Source organism: Amphiprion ocellaris, chromosome 2 (genome assembly GCF_022539595.1).
Source record: "Amphiprion ocellaris isolate individual 3 ecotype Okinawa chromosome 2, ASM2253959v1, whole genome shotgun sequence".
In the NCBI taxonomy this organism is placed as follows: domain Eukaryota; kingdom Metazoa; phylum Chordata; class Actinopteri; family Pomacentridae; genus Amphiprion; species Amphiprion ocellaris.
In genome coordinates, this window is record NC_072767.1 from 37,817,401 (window position 1) to 37,832,594 (window position 15,194).

The window sequence follows — 15,194 nt, forward strand, 5'->3', positions numbered from 1 at the left end:
TTATTGAATGATGGATTAGGTCTGTGTATTGAACTGCTGTACAGAATATAGCTATTTTTAGAAATCGGTGATTTTATAAACATATCAGTTGGCTTTAGAGGCAGAATAACTCAGTGTTTCTGTCCTCTCTTTACTGACTTATCTTCACACTATTAGGAGAGCACATCAGAAATGCTGCCCTAATAGCATATTAGGGAATTTTTGCGTGGATGATAGCCATTACTGCAATATGCATCGCCTCAGCAACATTTAAAAACAGCTCTACAGCATCAACCGATCCAGGGAAGCTGAGGTTAAACAGGGTAACAAGGTTACAGATGGTGTGTGTTTAAAACAAGAAGCTTAAACAGCAGTCTTTCCGTTTTCTTCCCTATCCAACAGAATTGCATCATAAATCACATAAAACTTATCTTTTGCTGCTTTTATAAACATTACATTTTGTCGTTTCCTCAGTTTACATCAAGTCACTCACAACAGAGCGCAGATAGATGAATATAACCTGAATATACTTGGCAGGGAACAGCTCGACTCAGTAATGTTCAACACTATTCACCTGCACAAAGCCCCCTGTAGAATCTATTGCATGTGAAGCGGTACTGGCGAGCAGGCACACACGTGTGGAAGCACCTGAGGTGAATGAGACACACGCCAGCAAGCATGCTTGGGGAAAAAAAAGCATCTGCAGTCAAAGGCACCTGGCTTCCATTTTCCTCCCTTCTGATACAGTTAAACTCGACTAGCAACCCTCACCAGACTGCCCCTTTGATCCATGAGCCTGTTCTGTTCTAGACAGAGGTACTGAGGCTCTGGTCAACATCAGCACTTTTCTCACCAGGGACGATGAAAGTCATCAAACTGCGATGTACAGTGAACATGGACAGTGAATGCAACATGACTGATAGACTCGAGTGCTGAGCACACTGCTACAGGCAGGCAATTTCTTTACACACAGATGCACACCTATTAGTATGCATTACTTGGCTAGATTACATAATGTGTCATTTACACAGCAGCAGCCGATTCTATGTTGATAATGCAGTGTTTTTGTTATGTTCAAACTGTAAGCTCAGCTAAGTACAGTCTAAAAATAATGCTGTTCATCTATTAGTTGTTCTGCATACATGAAAAACAGAATTCACACTGCTCCTCAAAGAAGAAATGATAAAACCTATCATGAACAAATCTGTGAGTGCAAATACCCATCAGCTGGGTGTGAAAATCTCACATTTAAAATCAACTCCAGAATACTAATCAACAAATTATAGATGAATCTGACCTCATATCTGACAGTCAACAAACTTGTTCTGCAGACTCATTACAGCTACAAAGAGTAAACAGACACCTTTGGGAGACACCTTGCTTTTACATATGCAGCTCCATCTCTCTGGGATAATCTAGAACCATTTTTAAAATTATCATCATTTTTAACTGAAGTCAACAACCTAAGGATACCTCAATCACAGCACACCACAAATGTAGCCCATAACAAACAGCCACAACACAGCAGTGATACAGAAGATAACAGTTCCATACTCAATGCATGAATCTGTAAATGTACAAAATAATAACTGCTCAAGTGTACTATTCAGAATTGAACGTGTGAACTTAACAGTGTTGTAGTGATAAGCTACGGGAGGTTACTGGTATAATTTCCACTGCAGCCAGGGAGCACATATGAGATGGATCCCAGCACGACAGATATGGAACCACTGAGCAGCCCCCTCAGCTATGGTTGAAATCTCCAGCTAGGATTAAGAAGCCTGACTGCACTGAGATGATTCAGAAGACTCTACAGCTGCCTCTTGAACTCACGGTCAATATAAATGTTTGATAGGGATATTGAAGAGTTTCAAAAATCCCACAACCTCAAGATGGCTGATGTTATGTTTTAACATAAACACATACTATTAGCAAGCATTTTGATATAAATATTTACATTTGATCACTGAAGAATTTTGGTAAAGATACAGTGGGTGATGAACAGAGGATTTTACAAATAAAAAATAAACTTGTCAGCACTCTCTGATGGGGAAACACATTTATCTACATGGGAAGTAACTGTAATAAATAGTAACTACTGGCAGTCATATAAAACATTATTGATATATAGGATAAAATCATAGATAGATAAATAGATAGATAGATTAAACCTTTATTGATTCCACAGTGGGGAAATTTACAGTGTAACAGCAGCAAATACAAGAACAGTTTGAATAAAAAAGAGAGCAGCACACAATGCGCACAGTGCATAGATATAAATATTTTCTTCTTCGAGAAGAAAAGATCATATGTACTGATATAGCAACATAGCCAATAATAAATAGCATCTTCAAATACAAATACATCACTGCATCAATAGCCAATAGGGCTTTTGTCACAGAGGACATCTTGACATGTCACAGTGTGAGCAGCCAAGGTATAAATTATAAAATCAATAGTGGCTGGATTCCATTTATCTGCTTGCTCATTGTCGTGACTCAGAGGGACTCTTGAACACAACAGAGCCATGTGATAGTGGTACTAGAAACAGCAGTGCTTTTGTGGTAATTTTTGGTTATATCTTGCTAGGTCTGCCATCTAATATCCTTTAATGTATGCTTTGGTGTCAACTGTAAAGAAACAGTCTAAAAGTTAGAAATGTTTCAGCGTCTGGAGCATGTTAAAACATTCTCCTTGCTAAAATTTGGATTTCCTGACTTAAGTAACGCCAAGATGGTGACATATGGTAAAAGCAAATTTAGGTTTCAGGTGTTTTACTACAACCTGTAGGTGACAGGGGATGAGAATAGGTGTCTACAGCTTCAGAATATCAATGTGGAATGTATATATAGTTATTTTTAAAGTGCAAAGCAAGAAAATGAGAGATATTACTTCTAGAGAAGAGGTCGTGAGACATCCTAGCTACACCTTTGGCTATTTCTACATTATGCTAATTAGACATGTTACCAGGTATAGTATGTGTCATAATGCCCTTTAACACGTCGTTTTCTATACTTAATTTGTCGTTTTTTACTGCTGAGGACGTAAATGTACATTACAGAGCAGAGAGTACACACACAGCACCTAACTTCACCTGCTCCTCATCCATTCAGCTCAGTTAGCTACTAGCCTAGCTTAACAATTCCTTGCTAGCAAAGATGAGTCGGGACTTTCTGGTCACAGCGGCAGAATAAAGCTGGATGGAGGGACACATAAAATGACGTTAAACACCAAAAGGGATAATCAGTGAAATGTAGAAGTACCCATGTCTGCAGCGTCCATCCCGTAGCTAACCCCCACGACTGTGTCCCCATCATCGGATGCTGCGGCCCCGGATAGCGAGCTCCCTTCCCTGGCCTCCGACAGACCGACCGCTCCCTCGGCTTCCATTCAGCCTCCCGGAGGAAAAACCGACGAACCCTCCGAATGAGAGACCCACAGCAGCGAAGCGTGGAGGGAAGCGAGGACCGTGTCGTTCGGTGTTCGGCGGTAATCAAGCGCAGGAATGTGTGGTAGGTGTCCGCGACGGTCCCTTCATCTGTGCGGTGTTTCCTCACGACGGTGGAACAGCCTCCGCTCCGCTCCTCCCTGCTCCGCTGCGCTGCACTTGCTGCTGCTGCTGAGCCGCTGCTGCCTAATTTTGTGCTGATGGACGCCGCGGCTCCCCCTGCAGGAGGCGGATGGAACTGCAGCCCGGAGCCCGGTGGCGCTTCGACTTATGTGGAAGTTTGCTTGAACACACATATGTGCTGAATGTGTAAGAAATTTTAAACATGAGAAGAATTATTGCTCAGGAAGACAAAATTATGTGTAACATTTAATTTTTGTGTGCAATATCATGCAAATTAATACCGTGCTTTATCATGTATGATATTACTTTACCTCCCTCCACTGGCCATATTACTTATACTTTCTCTATTCTAGTCTTATTTTGGCTTACTTATTTTTATTTTCACCAATGGCTTATATCTTATTGCTTTTCTACTAAGCACTTTATTTATGCAGTTCTGTTTTCTGAGCAATATCTGGCAAAAGAATGACCCTAATTAATAAAGTTATTTACTACTTATCTTATCTTATCTTATCTTATCTTATCTTATCTTATCTTATCTTATCTTATCTTATCTTATCTTATCTTATCTTATCCTATCTTATCTTATCTTATCTTATCTTATCTTATCTTATCTTATCTTATCTTATCTTATCTTATCTTATCTTATCTTATCTTATCTTATCTTATCTTATCTTATCTTATCTTATCTTATCTATGATTTAAATCTACAGCTAGAGTTAAGAAACCTGACTGCATTTGGATGTCTCAGAAAACTGTACAGCTGCCTTTTGAACTCACAGAATAAATGTATATAAATGCTTCATATAGATATTTAAGAGTTTCAAAAATCATACAACCATAAACATATACTATTAGTAAACATTTTGATATAAATATTTACATTTGGTCATTGAAAAATTTTGATTAAAAGAATGTTGGTAAAGTATTATGTGCAATATCATGTAAAGTAATATCATGCCTTATCATGTATGATAGCACTTTTACTATGTTCCTCCACTGGCAATATTACTACTTTTTCTATTTTCTACTCTTATTTTGGCTTTCTTTAAAAAAAAAAAAAATCACTAATGTATCATACTTGCATTTTATTGATTTTCAACCAAGCACTACATTTTCTTATGTAATTATTTTTTCTGAGCAGTATCTAGCAAAAGAATGACCTTGCAATTAATGAAATTATTTACTACTTATCACATTTATTTTTTATCCTTATGTATAATTACATTTTTTTCTAAAGCAGTTTTCTTCTGATTTTCTTGATTTATTCATAACTTTTTTTTTTTTAAAAATCAATTTTGTCTATTTTATCTATCTTTTATCAATTTTTTTATGTCTTATTTAACTTTTGGGGATTTTTACTGACTTGTAAATCTATTATTATGTCTTATTTGCTTATATAAATTTTGACTTAGATTTCAATATATTTAATCAATCTTTCATAATTTATTATTTTCATTATCATTATCACCATCATCATTATTATTGATGTAGTTGTTTTATTTGCTTGACTGATCCTGCCTCTCGGGTTTTCTCATTGTTTAAGATAGCATCTCATCACTTTGTTTTATTGAGTTCTTCATTTCTAACTTAATGTTTGTGGGGTGAGGTTATGGTTTTTATTGCATTTTATTTATTACTGTTCAAATAACAAACCTACACCCGTGGTAGTAATGCTATAGATATTTCACTGCTGTTATTTCTGTGACTCAGTATGTCTCCATCACATTATACATCATTTGTGTTTAAAAAAGGAGACATGGAAATTTGCTAAGAAAGTGACTTTATAAGGTGTCTTCAAAGGTTGCTTCAGTATAATCTGTGCTTTTTTATTTTGTTTTTTACTTGTAATTTCTCATTACAGATAGCATTTACTTGAGCTGTGGGTGAATTATTATTGCAAATATCATTTGCTTATCACTTGCTTGAATCATCAGACTGCTCTGCAGGGGATTCAATAACTAATTGTCAAACTGAGATTTGATTACAAACAATTGGGCACAAGGTAATTTCCATTTTAATAGATTTTTTCCTGCAAGAGCATTTTGTGTAATATGATGCCTCATTGCACGTCTTCTTGTATATAGTCCATAATGCCTGTTTTTTCTTCCTTCTTCACTGAAACTAATTATAATGGTAATAACTCTGCACACTCATTAGAATAGATGTACATTTTTCCTCTTTATTCAATTGTATCTATACTTGATTTTGCTTTTTTTTTACTATTATACTTACACTAGTATTTTTTTTTTACAATTTATTTTTTTTTCATTTGATTCATTTATTTTTTGGATGTATTTTGTTACTTTTTGTGATTTTTGAACATTATTGTTTATTCTCTATTTGTTGGTTTATTTGATACATTTCCATTTATAATTATTATTTTGACTTGAATGACTATCATTATAATTGTAGATTTACATTTAGTTTTGGCATGCATTAGATATATACTTTTTAGTGCCCTCTATAGGTTATCTATTGGATCACATTTGTTGGCTTGAATGCCACAGGCTGCTGTCTGTCAGACTGTGATGAAGGCCCAGAACCAATACGCATCAATGTGTTTGTTTGACTATATGCTCAAAGAATAAATTAACAATATTATTTCATTTGAACAGAGAGTACCTGCATTTTTCTTTTCCAGTGGACTGCATTATGCACCACTTCATCTACCTGAATTATCAGTGGCCTTAAAAGGTAAATCTTTACAATATGTGATGAGACAATCAAAAATTACACTAAAAAAATCACAAAAATGAACATATCTTTGTGTAGCAGAATATTACTGTTATTTCTCATCCTTTAATGTCATCTAAGGATCCTTAATATTAATCTTTAAATGCCTTGCAGGGTTGTGACATCTACTCTGGTACTCACTAATGCCAAAAATCTATGTTTTATACATTTTGAAATTCATTTTATATGCAATTATTGTTTGTTTGGGATAGTCAAAAAGGGAAACCAGTGTCTCTACTGTGTTGGAACTGAATGTAATTTTTCTCTACAGATAAATGTGCCTGTCATCTCAGTAATGGGTTGCTCTATTATGAATCCAATATCCAACAGAAAAGCCAACTGTACATGTTTCCACCTTCCACTGTTTCAATTTAAGCTCTGGCGCACATTTGTTGAAGATTTTCTCACTCATACACGCATGCATTTTTCAGTTGACGTCCCATTTAACCACTTCCATTACACACAATGACACATCAATGTGCACACGAGTAACTCAGGACAAAACACCGACCTACAACCCACTCAGTGTTTCAGTGACAGTCGATAAATGTCACAGACTAAAATATTTAATGGATTTTATTAGGAACACAGAACACATTAAGCTGTTAAAAGGTGTGAACGGTGCATTTAGGGACCCGTTCTCATTCACTCCAGAGAACCAAGTGAAAAAAGCTTTGTATCCTCCCAGCAGGTTTGCACGCCATTTTCATCAGGTCTGCTCTGTCCGCCGTGCGGGTTTGTGAGCAAACCGTCACTGGTCTGGGTTGGAAATACACAAACTGTATCCACTGGTGCTTGGAGAGGCAGAGAAAGGAGGGGAAAGGTGATGGGAAGGCAAAATGTGTCTCAGTAAGTGTGCTATGAGTCATCCATGACGGGTTTAAAGGTATCTGGGAAGATCTTTCTCCACCACCTTGAAAGAAAACAAGAGACAAAGTTCATTAGACACGACAACTCAGTGACTGCACACATGACATGAAGTGACATGAGCTGGAGATGACGCCACTTCATAAGAGTGCTTCAATCCACTTTACAGCTTTAGTTTCAAAGGAATACACTCGCTCAGTTTTGACTTTTGCCTAAGCAGAACTGCACACAGTTTGGCCTGTGTGACCACAAACGAATATACAAGCTGTCAGTTTTGAAAAGTAGGAAATGGTGCTAAAATATCCAAAGTTCTTTGATAATTCAGCTCTATAGCATCTGTGGTAAAGAAACAGTTTTGTACATACACTTGGATCATCCAGGGGTCCGTATCTCTTCACCACCTGCCCCTCTTTATTGATCAAAAACTAGAAAAACATAGAAAAGGAGGAAATTAAAACATAGTAAATATGAAATTCAATAACATATTTTACTTTTAGAATAAAGCTCTTTTTTTGCATTTACAGGGTTGTTCCATTGGCAATTCTAAACCCTCAACTATGGTCTGTGTACATTTTTTTCCTGCTCTGTTGATCTCAGAATATTGAATAAAGAACTAATAGTAAATATTTACCTTAGTGAAGTTCCACTTGATACTACTGCAGGTGTGAGAAAAGCATATACTGTATGTTAGAAAACAATCTTATTCAGTCATGATCTGACAAAATAATGGTTAATGAGTGACTGATTACAATAATCTTGCATTAATTCAATCAAAAACATTTACCAGTTTCTAGATCAAAGTCACATCATTATCTCTAAACCAAACGAGCTTTTTTGTCATGAGATAATGTGTGATTGGATCAGTGTTATTCCCACCTCCTTGCCTCATATTTCAGCTTAATTTCATTTGTTTGCCACTTACTTTCCGAGGAAGCCTTTCCCGTTGGGCTGCTCCTTCATCCACTTCCACAGAGGATGAGCGGTGGCTCCGTTCACATCAATCTTACTGAACATGTCAAACTGAGCGTTGTAGGACTGAGCAAACTGCTTGATCTGGGTTTCATTGCCTGGCTCCTACAAAGTAAAACGAGAGAAACAACACCCTCTAATAAAACCCTGATCTAGTCTTCATGGCCTGTGAATAAAAACAACAAATTACACCCTTGGTCTTGAACAAGAGTAAATGGAAAATAAAAAAATCCACTAAACTAATGTAACAGCAGTTGGATTATTTTACTCCAGTATGATGCTGCTTCTCCTCTGATGCAGCATTTTCAGATGTAATTCTTAGAAAAATCTGATTGTTTCTTCACATTAACAGTGATACAGCATTCTTAGATCACAGTCTACACTCAGTCTACACAAAATTCTGTTTGGGTTCCACAGAAAAGATGAATGCAGAAGTTTGCATCAATCTTTTTGGGGTATAGAAACTTCTAATGAAATGATGTTCAACCAACAAACTACACTGAGTAAAGAAGATTTCATTCTTCCTCCACAATAAAAGATATATAATGATTAGTAGCATAAACACACATTTCTAAGTTGATTACTCATAGAAACCAAGTTGTTCCCACTACTGTTATGTACTTAATTACAGTATTTATGAACACAAGTTTTTAAATTAATACTTTTTTTAAAAAAATGAGTTGATCCATTGTTAAGTAGGTAGAGGACAGGACTTGAAATCCTGATTTTAAGGTGAAGAAAATTGATATTAAGCCAATTTCATTAGGTTACTGTAACTTGAATTTATTTTGAACTCAATTAATATTGAAAATTGAGTTTAAATTACACACAATATTTAGCTGACAACCAACATTGTATGTCAGCATAACCCGTCAATATAAAGCCTACAACTTAACAGATATCTAAACCAATAAATTAGATTTTGTTTTTTAAACCTTGTAACCATGCATTTATTTAAGCAGTAGGAACAGGTCTCCTGAATAGTCTTATAAAGTGTAGCATGGGGCTTGAATAAAACACTCATGTGTTACGTACCTGGTTTCCAAACTGGTTGGAAGGGAAGGCAAGGATGCGTAAACCTCTCTCAGCGTACTTGGCGTGCATCTCCGCAAACTGAGAGTAGTTTACTGGGGTTTTACCTCATTTAGAGGCAACGTTGGTGATGATGACAACATTCCCCCTGAAAATACAAAGAAAGACAAACTCAGTTTTTACTGACTAGCTGCAATGAAATCAGGAAGACAGGATGTGTAAATGTACTTGTATTTTTCAAGGGAAACCAAGTTGCCATCAATATCTGTTGCTGAGAACTCATAAATAGACGTTGCTCTCTGCCAGTCCTCTGTTGGGGAAGACTGTAAAGAAAGAAAAATTGGTTAAAAATAAGTAAAGGGGGCTTATTTTAAAAATGCAGGTATGCACATGCCAGCATTCACCCTTTTTAGTTGTAGATCGCATCATTTGCCAAAGCAAATGCCGTATCTTACATTCTTTATTATTATTATAAAAACAGTGGCAGGATTTATTGGCTTCTCTGGCTATGCTCTCTCCCTCCACCATGCTTCATGAAAATCAATGTGGTAGTTTTTGCATAATCCTGTTAACAGGCAGGCAAACAGACAAACTAAACATGATGTCCTTGACAGAGCTAACAAGAAATCTGTTCCACCTGAAAAAACACCAACAGTCAGCAGCTGTGGGAAATTCCTCTGATGACTAAACTTTTTTTCTGAGTGTAAATAAACATTACAGTATAAATACATCAAACATAGCACAAGTCTAAATTAGAATAAACAATAAACTCCTAATGAACACAAGTTGAAATTCTCCAAAAGCAAGTTCCAGTCCTGCAACATGAACCAGCGTTTCAGTCCAGATCTCAGTGTTTCTTACCATGGCCTGCAGCAGCACAGAGAAAATCACTGTGCACCCTATCAGGCGCATGACTGCACTTCAGTTAGTTCCACTGAAGGCAGAGCACAATCAGATCTCTAAACCCCTCAGCGGCTTCAGTTACAGCCTCCCTGCTGAACCTCTACTGAGAGCTCCCACCTTCCAGTCTCCTCATGTAAAGGCAGAAGGTGATCATTAACTGGACTGATAGGCTGTGATCCTCCAATAGGATCCTCTCTGCTGCTGACAGATGAATCCAGATCAGAAATATATGTGTTGCAGTCCACAGTTCATGGTTTTATCTCGGGGAAAAAATGGGCCACAGGAGGGTGAGCTCCATGTGGAAGGGGCAAAGAGCAACAGTCTGAAGAAACACATAAACTCATTACGTAAAATGATTAATATCCGAATGAGAAAGCAGCATAACTTGCACGACACGTAAACTCCTACAGCTCAGCCAGACATTAAAGTCACTGCCAAAAAAACCCACCAAAACAAAAAACATTTGCTCATTCTAGTAAATAATCATAATCCAGAAAACAACAGAGTCAGTGTTTGGAGCCATTATAAAACTGGTAATTACGTGTGATGAACTCATGTAGAAATGCTGAGCGAAGCATTGCACAACGAAACCAGTGATTAGGCAACATGTTGATCTGATTTAGACTATTTCACATGCTTTGAGGCAAATCTGTATGGAATTGATTTCTTGATCTTGATAAATCTCAAACAAGTAAGCACCAAAACACACAAAAAACAGTGTTTAGCTCAAAAAACACACACAGTGCATAAGCAAAGAAACCTAAATACGATTCCCACCACTGATAGTTTGGAAGATTTAGTCGCTCCAGGAGGCTGGAAGCCTAAAACACACGGAATGATTAAATATAAACTGCAAGAGAACACTTGCAGACATGACGTGGAGTTTCAAGACCTTTAAAAAGTGACTGAGCCTGTCCCTGTGCTTCCCTGATGATAAGCCTATCAGCTGATAGCAGCAGCCACTGAGGGAGGGAGGCTGCTGCAAAAAAACATCCGGTGTCCCAGATTAGAATCACATTTAATGTACATTTTATTTTCACTCTCCAACATTGTGGTAATATGCAGCTACAAACTAAAATGCAAACTCTTAAATGCACTGCCAGTGTATGGTGTTTATGATCAGAATAGTGCACCCATAGTCTGGAAGTTTATGACCCACAGGAAACTGTCGCATGTGTTTTTCAAAGCGACAAACACAAACAGACCATTGACTCTAAAATAACACAAATTCTTATTTAAATGGTAAAAAAAATATGAATGAAAAATTTAGGCACAGGTGCGTGTTAGAGACATCGCTGTTCGCAAATGAGGAAATCACAGGAAACACACAAACACGTAGCCTGTCGTTAAAGGTTTACGTTACCGTTGTTGACAAAACAAAGTACAATACCATCGCCAGAAGCACTCCGCTGCTCGCCACAGCCCCGAATGTCAAAAGAACATATAATGGCCTCATTTTTTGTTTTAGAGGAGGCCAAGATTACTCGAATTCATTGTACATTGTAGCTGCAGACTCCGCCCCGCTGCGTGCTGTGAAACATCCGAGACGGACGGAGGACGACGGAGGATCAATATATCTGCTTCTAAACATTTTGAATTCAATAATAATAATAACAACAACAACAACAACAACAACAACAATAATAACAATAACAATAACAATAACAATAACAATAATAATAATAATGTATTTTTGTCGAAACTCCACCCACTCTATGAGTCAGTGCTACGTCATCAGCCTGAGCCGGTAAACCAAAACGTGCGTCGCGTTGCGTTTTTCGCATGAGCGAAAGTAATACATTCATAGAAAACAAATAAATCGATTTAGGGGTTAAATCGAGAGCAAATACACCACTTGAGACGATATGGATGATGAAGAGGAAACATACAGGCTCTGGAAGATCCGCAAAACCATCATGCAGGTGCGTCAGTGCTTATTTTAGCATATTAGCTTAGCATCTCATCTGCATTGACTTGTAGTTTTTGTTAACGTGTATGTGGTATTATCTAGGCAAGGCATTAACGACCCGTGCTTTTTGCAGCTGTGGTTTATGTAAGTGTAATTTAGCAGCAGCTAACCATCAAGTAGTAAGCGCCCCTGGTAGCTGTTTTTACACTGAGAGCTCCAGTTGAGCCTTTCAGGAAGCAGCGCTCTCAGGATAGACACTATGAACTACATCGCCTCTGCTGTTTCAATGTAATATGATTATAATACATTCAAGTCACACATATTTATATAACAACTTTAACATTGAGCAAAAGTGCTTTCCATTACAAAGAAATTAGTCATTGTGAATTTCCCAAACAAATTTAATGTTAAGGTTGCGATCCTTCAGTGTCATGTGGTTGAATTTACCTAATTTTAATGTTACGGTTTAGATCGTGCAAAATTATGTATATAGAAGATGAACTAGGCTTACTTAGATGTTAAGGAACGACCCTGCAATATTATATATGATACAAATGACACTAACTTAAATGTTGAAGTCAGTAACCTACAGTAATATTTACAATACAAATGTAGGGTTAAGACTCTACAATATTATATATTACACAAATTAACCTGACTTAATTGTTAAGACCATGCACTATTAAATGTACCAGATCAGATTAGTTATAAAGTTAAGACCTTGCAGTATTGTACACACTACAGATTAATATATCTAACTTTAAGGCTAAGATTATTATTATCATTATCAATAATAATAATAATAAACTTTATTTCTATGGCACTTTTCAAAATGCATGTTACAAAGTGCTTCACATAGGCAGAAAACATATTTATTTAAAAGTCAATGCTGGCTAAGAAGACCTATAAAATACCTTTCCCCTCTAAAAACAATTTAAAAAAGATGATAAATCAAATAAAAGACATTTCAAGAAAATTAAAACTCTTGTAAAATTAGGAAAAACTCTCAGGTAAACATATGTTTTAGGAAGGGTTTTAACACATTAGTGATTAGGTAGATTAAGAACCTACACTACTATATACTCAAACAAATTAACTGAAAAATGTAAAAATTCAAGTTAAGATCACACAAAATTATACATGGAAGCCCAACATGTAACTGTGAGTTGCGTATTGGCAACACTGGATGAGAAAGAAATCCCTTTTTAAAACAAGTTCTTCAGCAGAACCCGTCTCTGGGAGGGTGGACGTTTGCCTGGACTGGTTGGGTTGAGGGTAAAGGGGAGAGAACATAAAACCTAGACAGGCTTTTGGAATCAGTAGCCACAGATTAGACCCGTGCAGCTAAAGAGGCATTAATACCTACTAATATATAAAGCCCGAATTTACATCACTGCTAAAGGAGGTTTACAGTCTGAGATTAAAGGATTGCTTGGGAACTTTAATCTGCTCTTGCATGCAATGTTAACATTATCTTTTAACCCTGTATGCTCTAACTTTGTTCCTCTTACCTGTACACCCACAGCTTTGCCATGATAGAGGCTATTTGGTGACACAGGATGAGTTGGATCAGACACTGGATGAGTTTAAGAGTCAGTTTGGGGACAAGCCCAGCGAGGGGCGTCCCAGACGGACAGACCTCACCGTCCTGGTAGCCCACAACGACGACCCCACGGACCAGATGTTTGTTTTCTTTCCCGGTACATACCTAAACAGTTTCTTGACAGGAATACACACCTACACCATTTAACTAGTGATGGGACCAGTATGCTGTAACCTTGATTTTAAGGCCTTAATTTAGAGACTTTATAAAGTCAGCTTTTGTCTTTTCCCCATCAGAGGAGCCAAAGGTGGGGATCAAGACGATTAAGATGTACTGTCAGAGGATGCAGGAGGAAAACATCACACGAGCAATCATTGTGGTTCAGATGGGCATGACACCTTCAGCTAAACAGGTAATCAACAATTTATTGTTTATCCTAAAATATTTATGATGAAAAGGAAGGTCTGTGTCTTCTGTAATTATTTTTACTGTCTTTAATGTTGTCTTCACAGTAAATATATTAACGGAAATATCTTACAGTCTCTCGTTGACATGGCACCCAAGTATATACTGGAGCAGTTTCTACAACAGGAGCTGCTTATTAACATTACAGAGCACGAGGTAAACAACTTACTGTCCACTGTATTAACATCTGTTTTTCAAAATGAACCCACAATGACTGTTAAGTTTCTGTCTTTAATGCGTCTCTCTCTCGACTTTCAGCTTGTACCAGAGCACATCGTCATGACAAAAGAGGAAGTGACCGAACTTCTAGCAAGATAGTATCCTCACGCACTACTTACTAATTGAGTTCATAAATGTTGACAGGAGATTTTTTGCAGTATTTTGTGCAAAATATGCATTTGTTACACTTAACATTTTACCTCAGTAAATTAAAGGAAAGTCAGCTGCCAAGGATCCAGGCTGGGGACCCTGTGGCTCGATACTTTGGCTTGAAAAGAGGACAGGTAATATAGCTGGAGGAGTAGCTGATAAACTGCATAAAAATGTATCTAAACATACGAAAACACAGATGCAAAACTTTGCATGTCTATGTCGTTAGTTGATTTTATGAACCTCTGCCCATATGCAAACACAGAAACATGCAAATTGTGTCTCCATGCTCAACTGTAAACCATTTAACTGTCTGACAGTGGAAGAGAACTCAGCTGTGTAGTTCTCTACCATTGTAGAACCAGTGTTCAACCACAGCTTCTGCATTTCCAGGTAGTAAAGATCATCAGACCCAGTGAAACGGCTGGAAGATACATCACATACAGACTGGTCCAGTGACGGCTACTTATTTACAACTTTCTATTAAAGGTAAACCACGCAGTAATACTAATAACGGAGATTCAGTTCAGGTCAAACCAGCCAAATGACGTGCAGAATTTCACAAGTACATAGATGTTTTTAAATACAATGTATTTTTTGTCTTCCAGTTACTCTTCCTGATCAACATTTAGGACCAGTGAAGGAAACTCAGTGTTCCAGTTGCTTTAGCGCTCTGCCTTTGACTTGTTTAGATTTGAATATTTCTTTTAATTGCTGATTTTGTAAAATAAATAATTCAAAATGTTCAAGTTTTTCTGAGGCTGATTTTGTTCAATCCCAAAAAATTGTAACCTAAAGCAAAAACCATTGTACCTCATGCTGTAATGGTGGTAGATGTAGAGGCTTACCTT

General features: G+C 37.0%; 3 protein-coding genes across 8 annotated transcripts in view; 1 reads left to right on the top strand and 2 right to left on the bottom strand.

Moving 5' to 3' along the window:
* pip5k1ca (phosphatidylinositol-4-phosphate 5-kinase, type I, gamma a) overlaps window positions 1–3,603 on the bottom strand; it is a 57,468-nt gene extending 53,865 nt beyond the window's left edge. For all 4 annotated transcript variants that reach the window (XM_023262544.3, XM_023262543.3, XM_055018107.1 and 1 more), the window contains exon 1: window positions 3,243–3,603. In XM_023262544.3, coding sequence (XP_023118312.1) covers window positions 3,243–3,369 — 127 coding nt within the window. In that variant the 5' untranslated portion in view covers window positions 3,370–3,603. The remainder of the gene's footprint in view (window positions 1–3,242) is intronic.
* Window positions 3,604–6,808: 3,205 nt separating this feature from the next.
* gpx4a (glutathione peroxidase 4a) lies at window positions 6,809–11,597 on the bottom strand. Of its 3 annotated transcripts, none has more exons than XM_023262551.3 (7): window positions 11,448–11,597; window positions 9,383–9,477; window positions 9,158–9,302; window positions 8,076–8,227; window positions 7,785–7,809; window positions 7,519–7,578; window positions 6,809–7,199 (listed from the first exon to the last, which is right to left on the bottom strand). In XM_023262551.3, exons 1-7 carry the CDS (start codon window positions 11,511–11,513, stop codon window positions 7,167–7,169), a joined length of 576 nt encoding a protein of 191 aa, XP_023118319.2. In that variant the 5' UTR covers window positions 11,514–11,597; the 3' UTR covers window positions 6,809–7,166. The 3 variants fall into 3 exon arrangements, with proteins under 3 accessions (XP_023118319.2, XP_023118318.2, XP_023118320.2); XM_023262550.3 differs by having other exon boundaries at window positions 11,421–11,568; XM_023262552.3 differs by lacking the exon at window positions 11,448–11,597 and adding an exon at window positions 10,016–10,251.
* Window positions 11,598–11,789: 192 nt separating this feature from the next.
* polr2eb (RNA polymerase II, I and III subunit E, b) lies at window positions 11,790–15,092 on the top strand. The gene is made up of 8 exons (XM_023262546.3): window positions 11,790–11,979; window positions 13,492–13,666; window positions 13,806–13,921; window positions 14,050–14,130; window positions 14,233–14,291; window positions 14,399–14,477; window positions 14,737–14,832; window positions 14,952–15,092. Exons 1-7 carry the CDS (start codon window positions 11,923–11,925, stop codon window positions 14,800–14,802), a joined length of 633 nt encoding a protein of 210 aa, XP_023118314.1. The 5' UTR covers window positions 11,790–11,922; the 3' UTR covers window positions 14,803–14,832; window positions 14,952–15,092.
* Window positions 15,093–15,194: the final 102 nt, after the last annotated feature.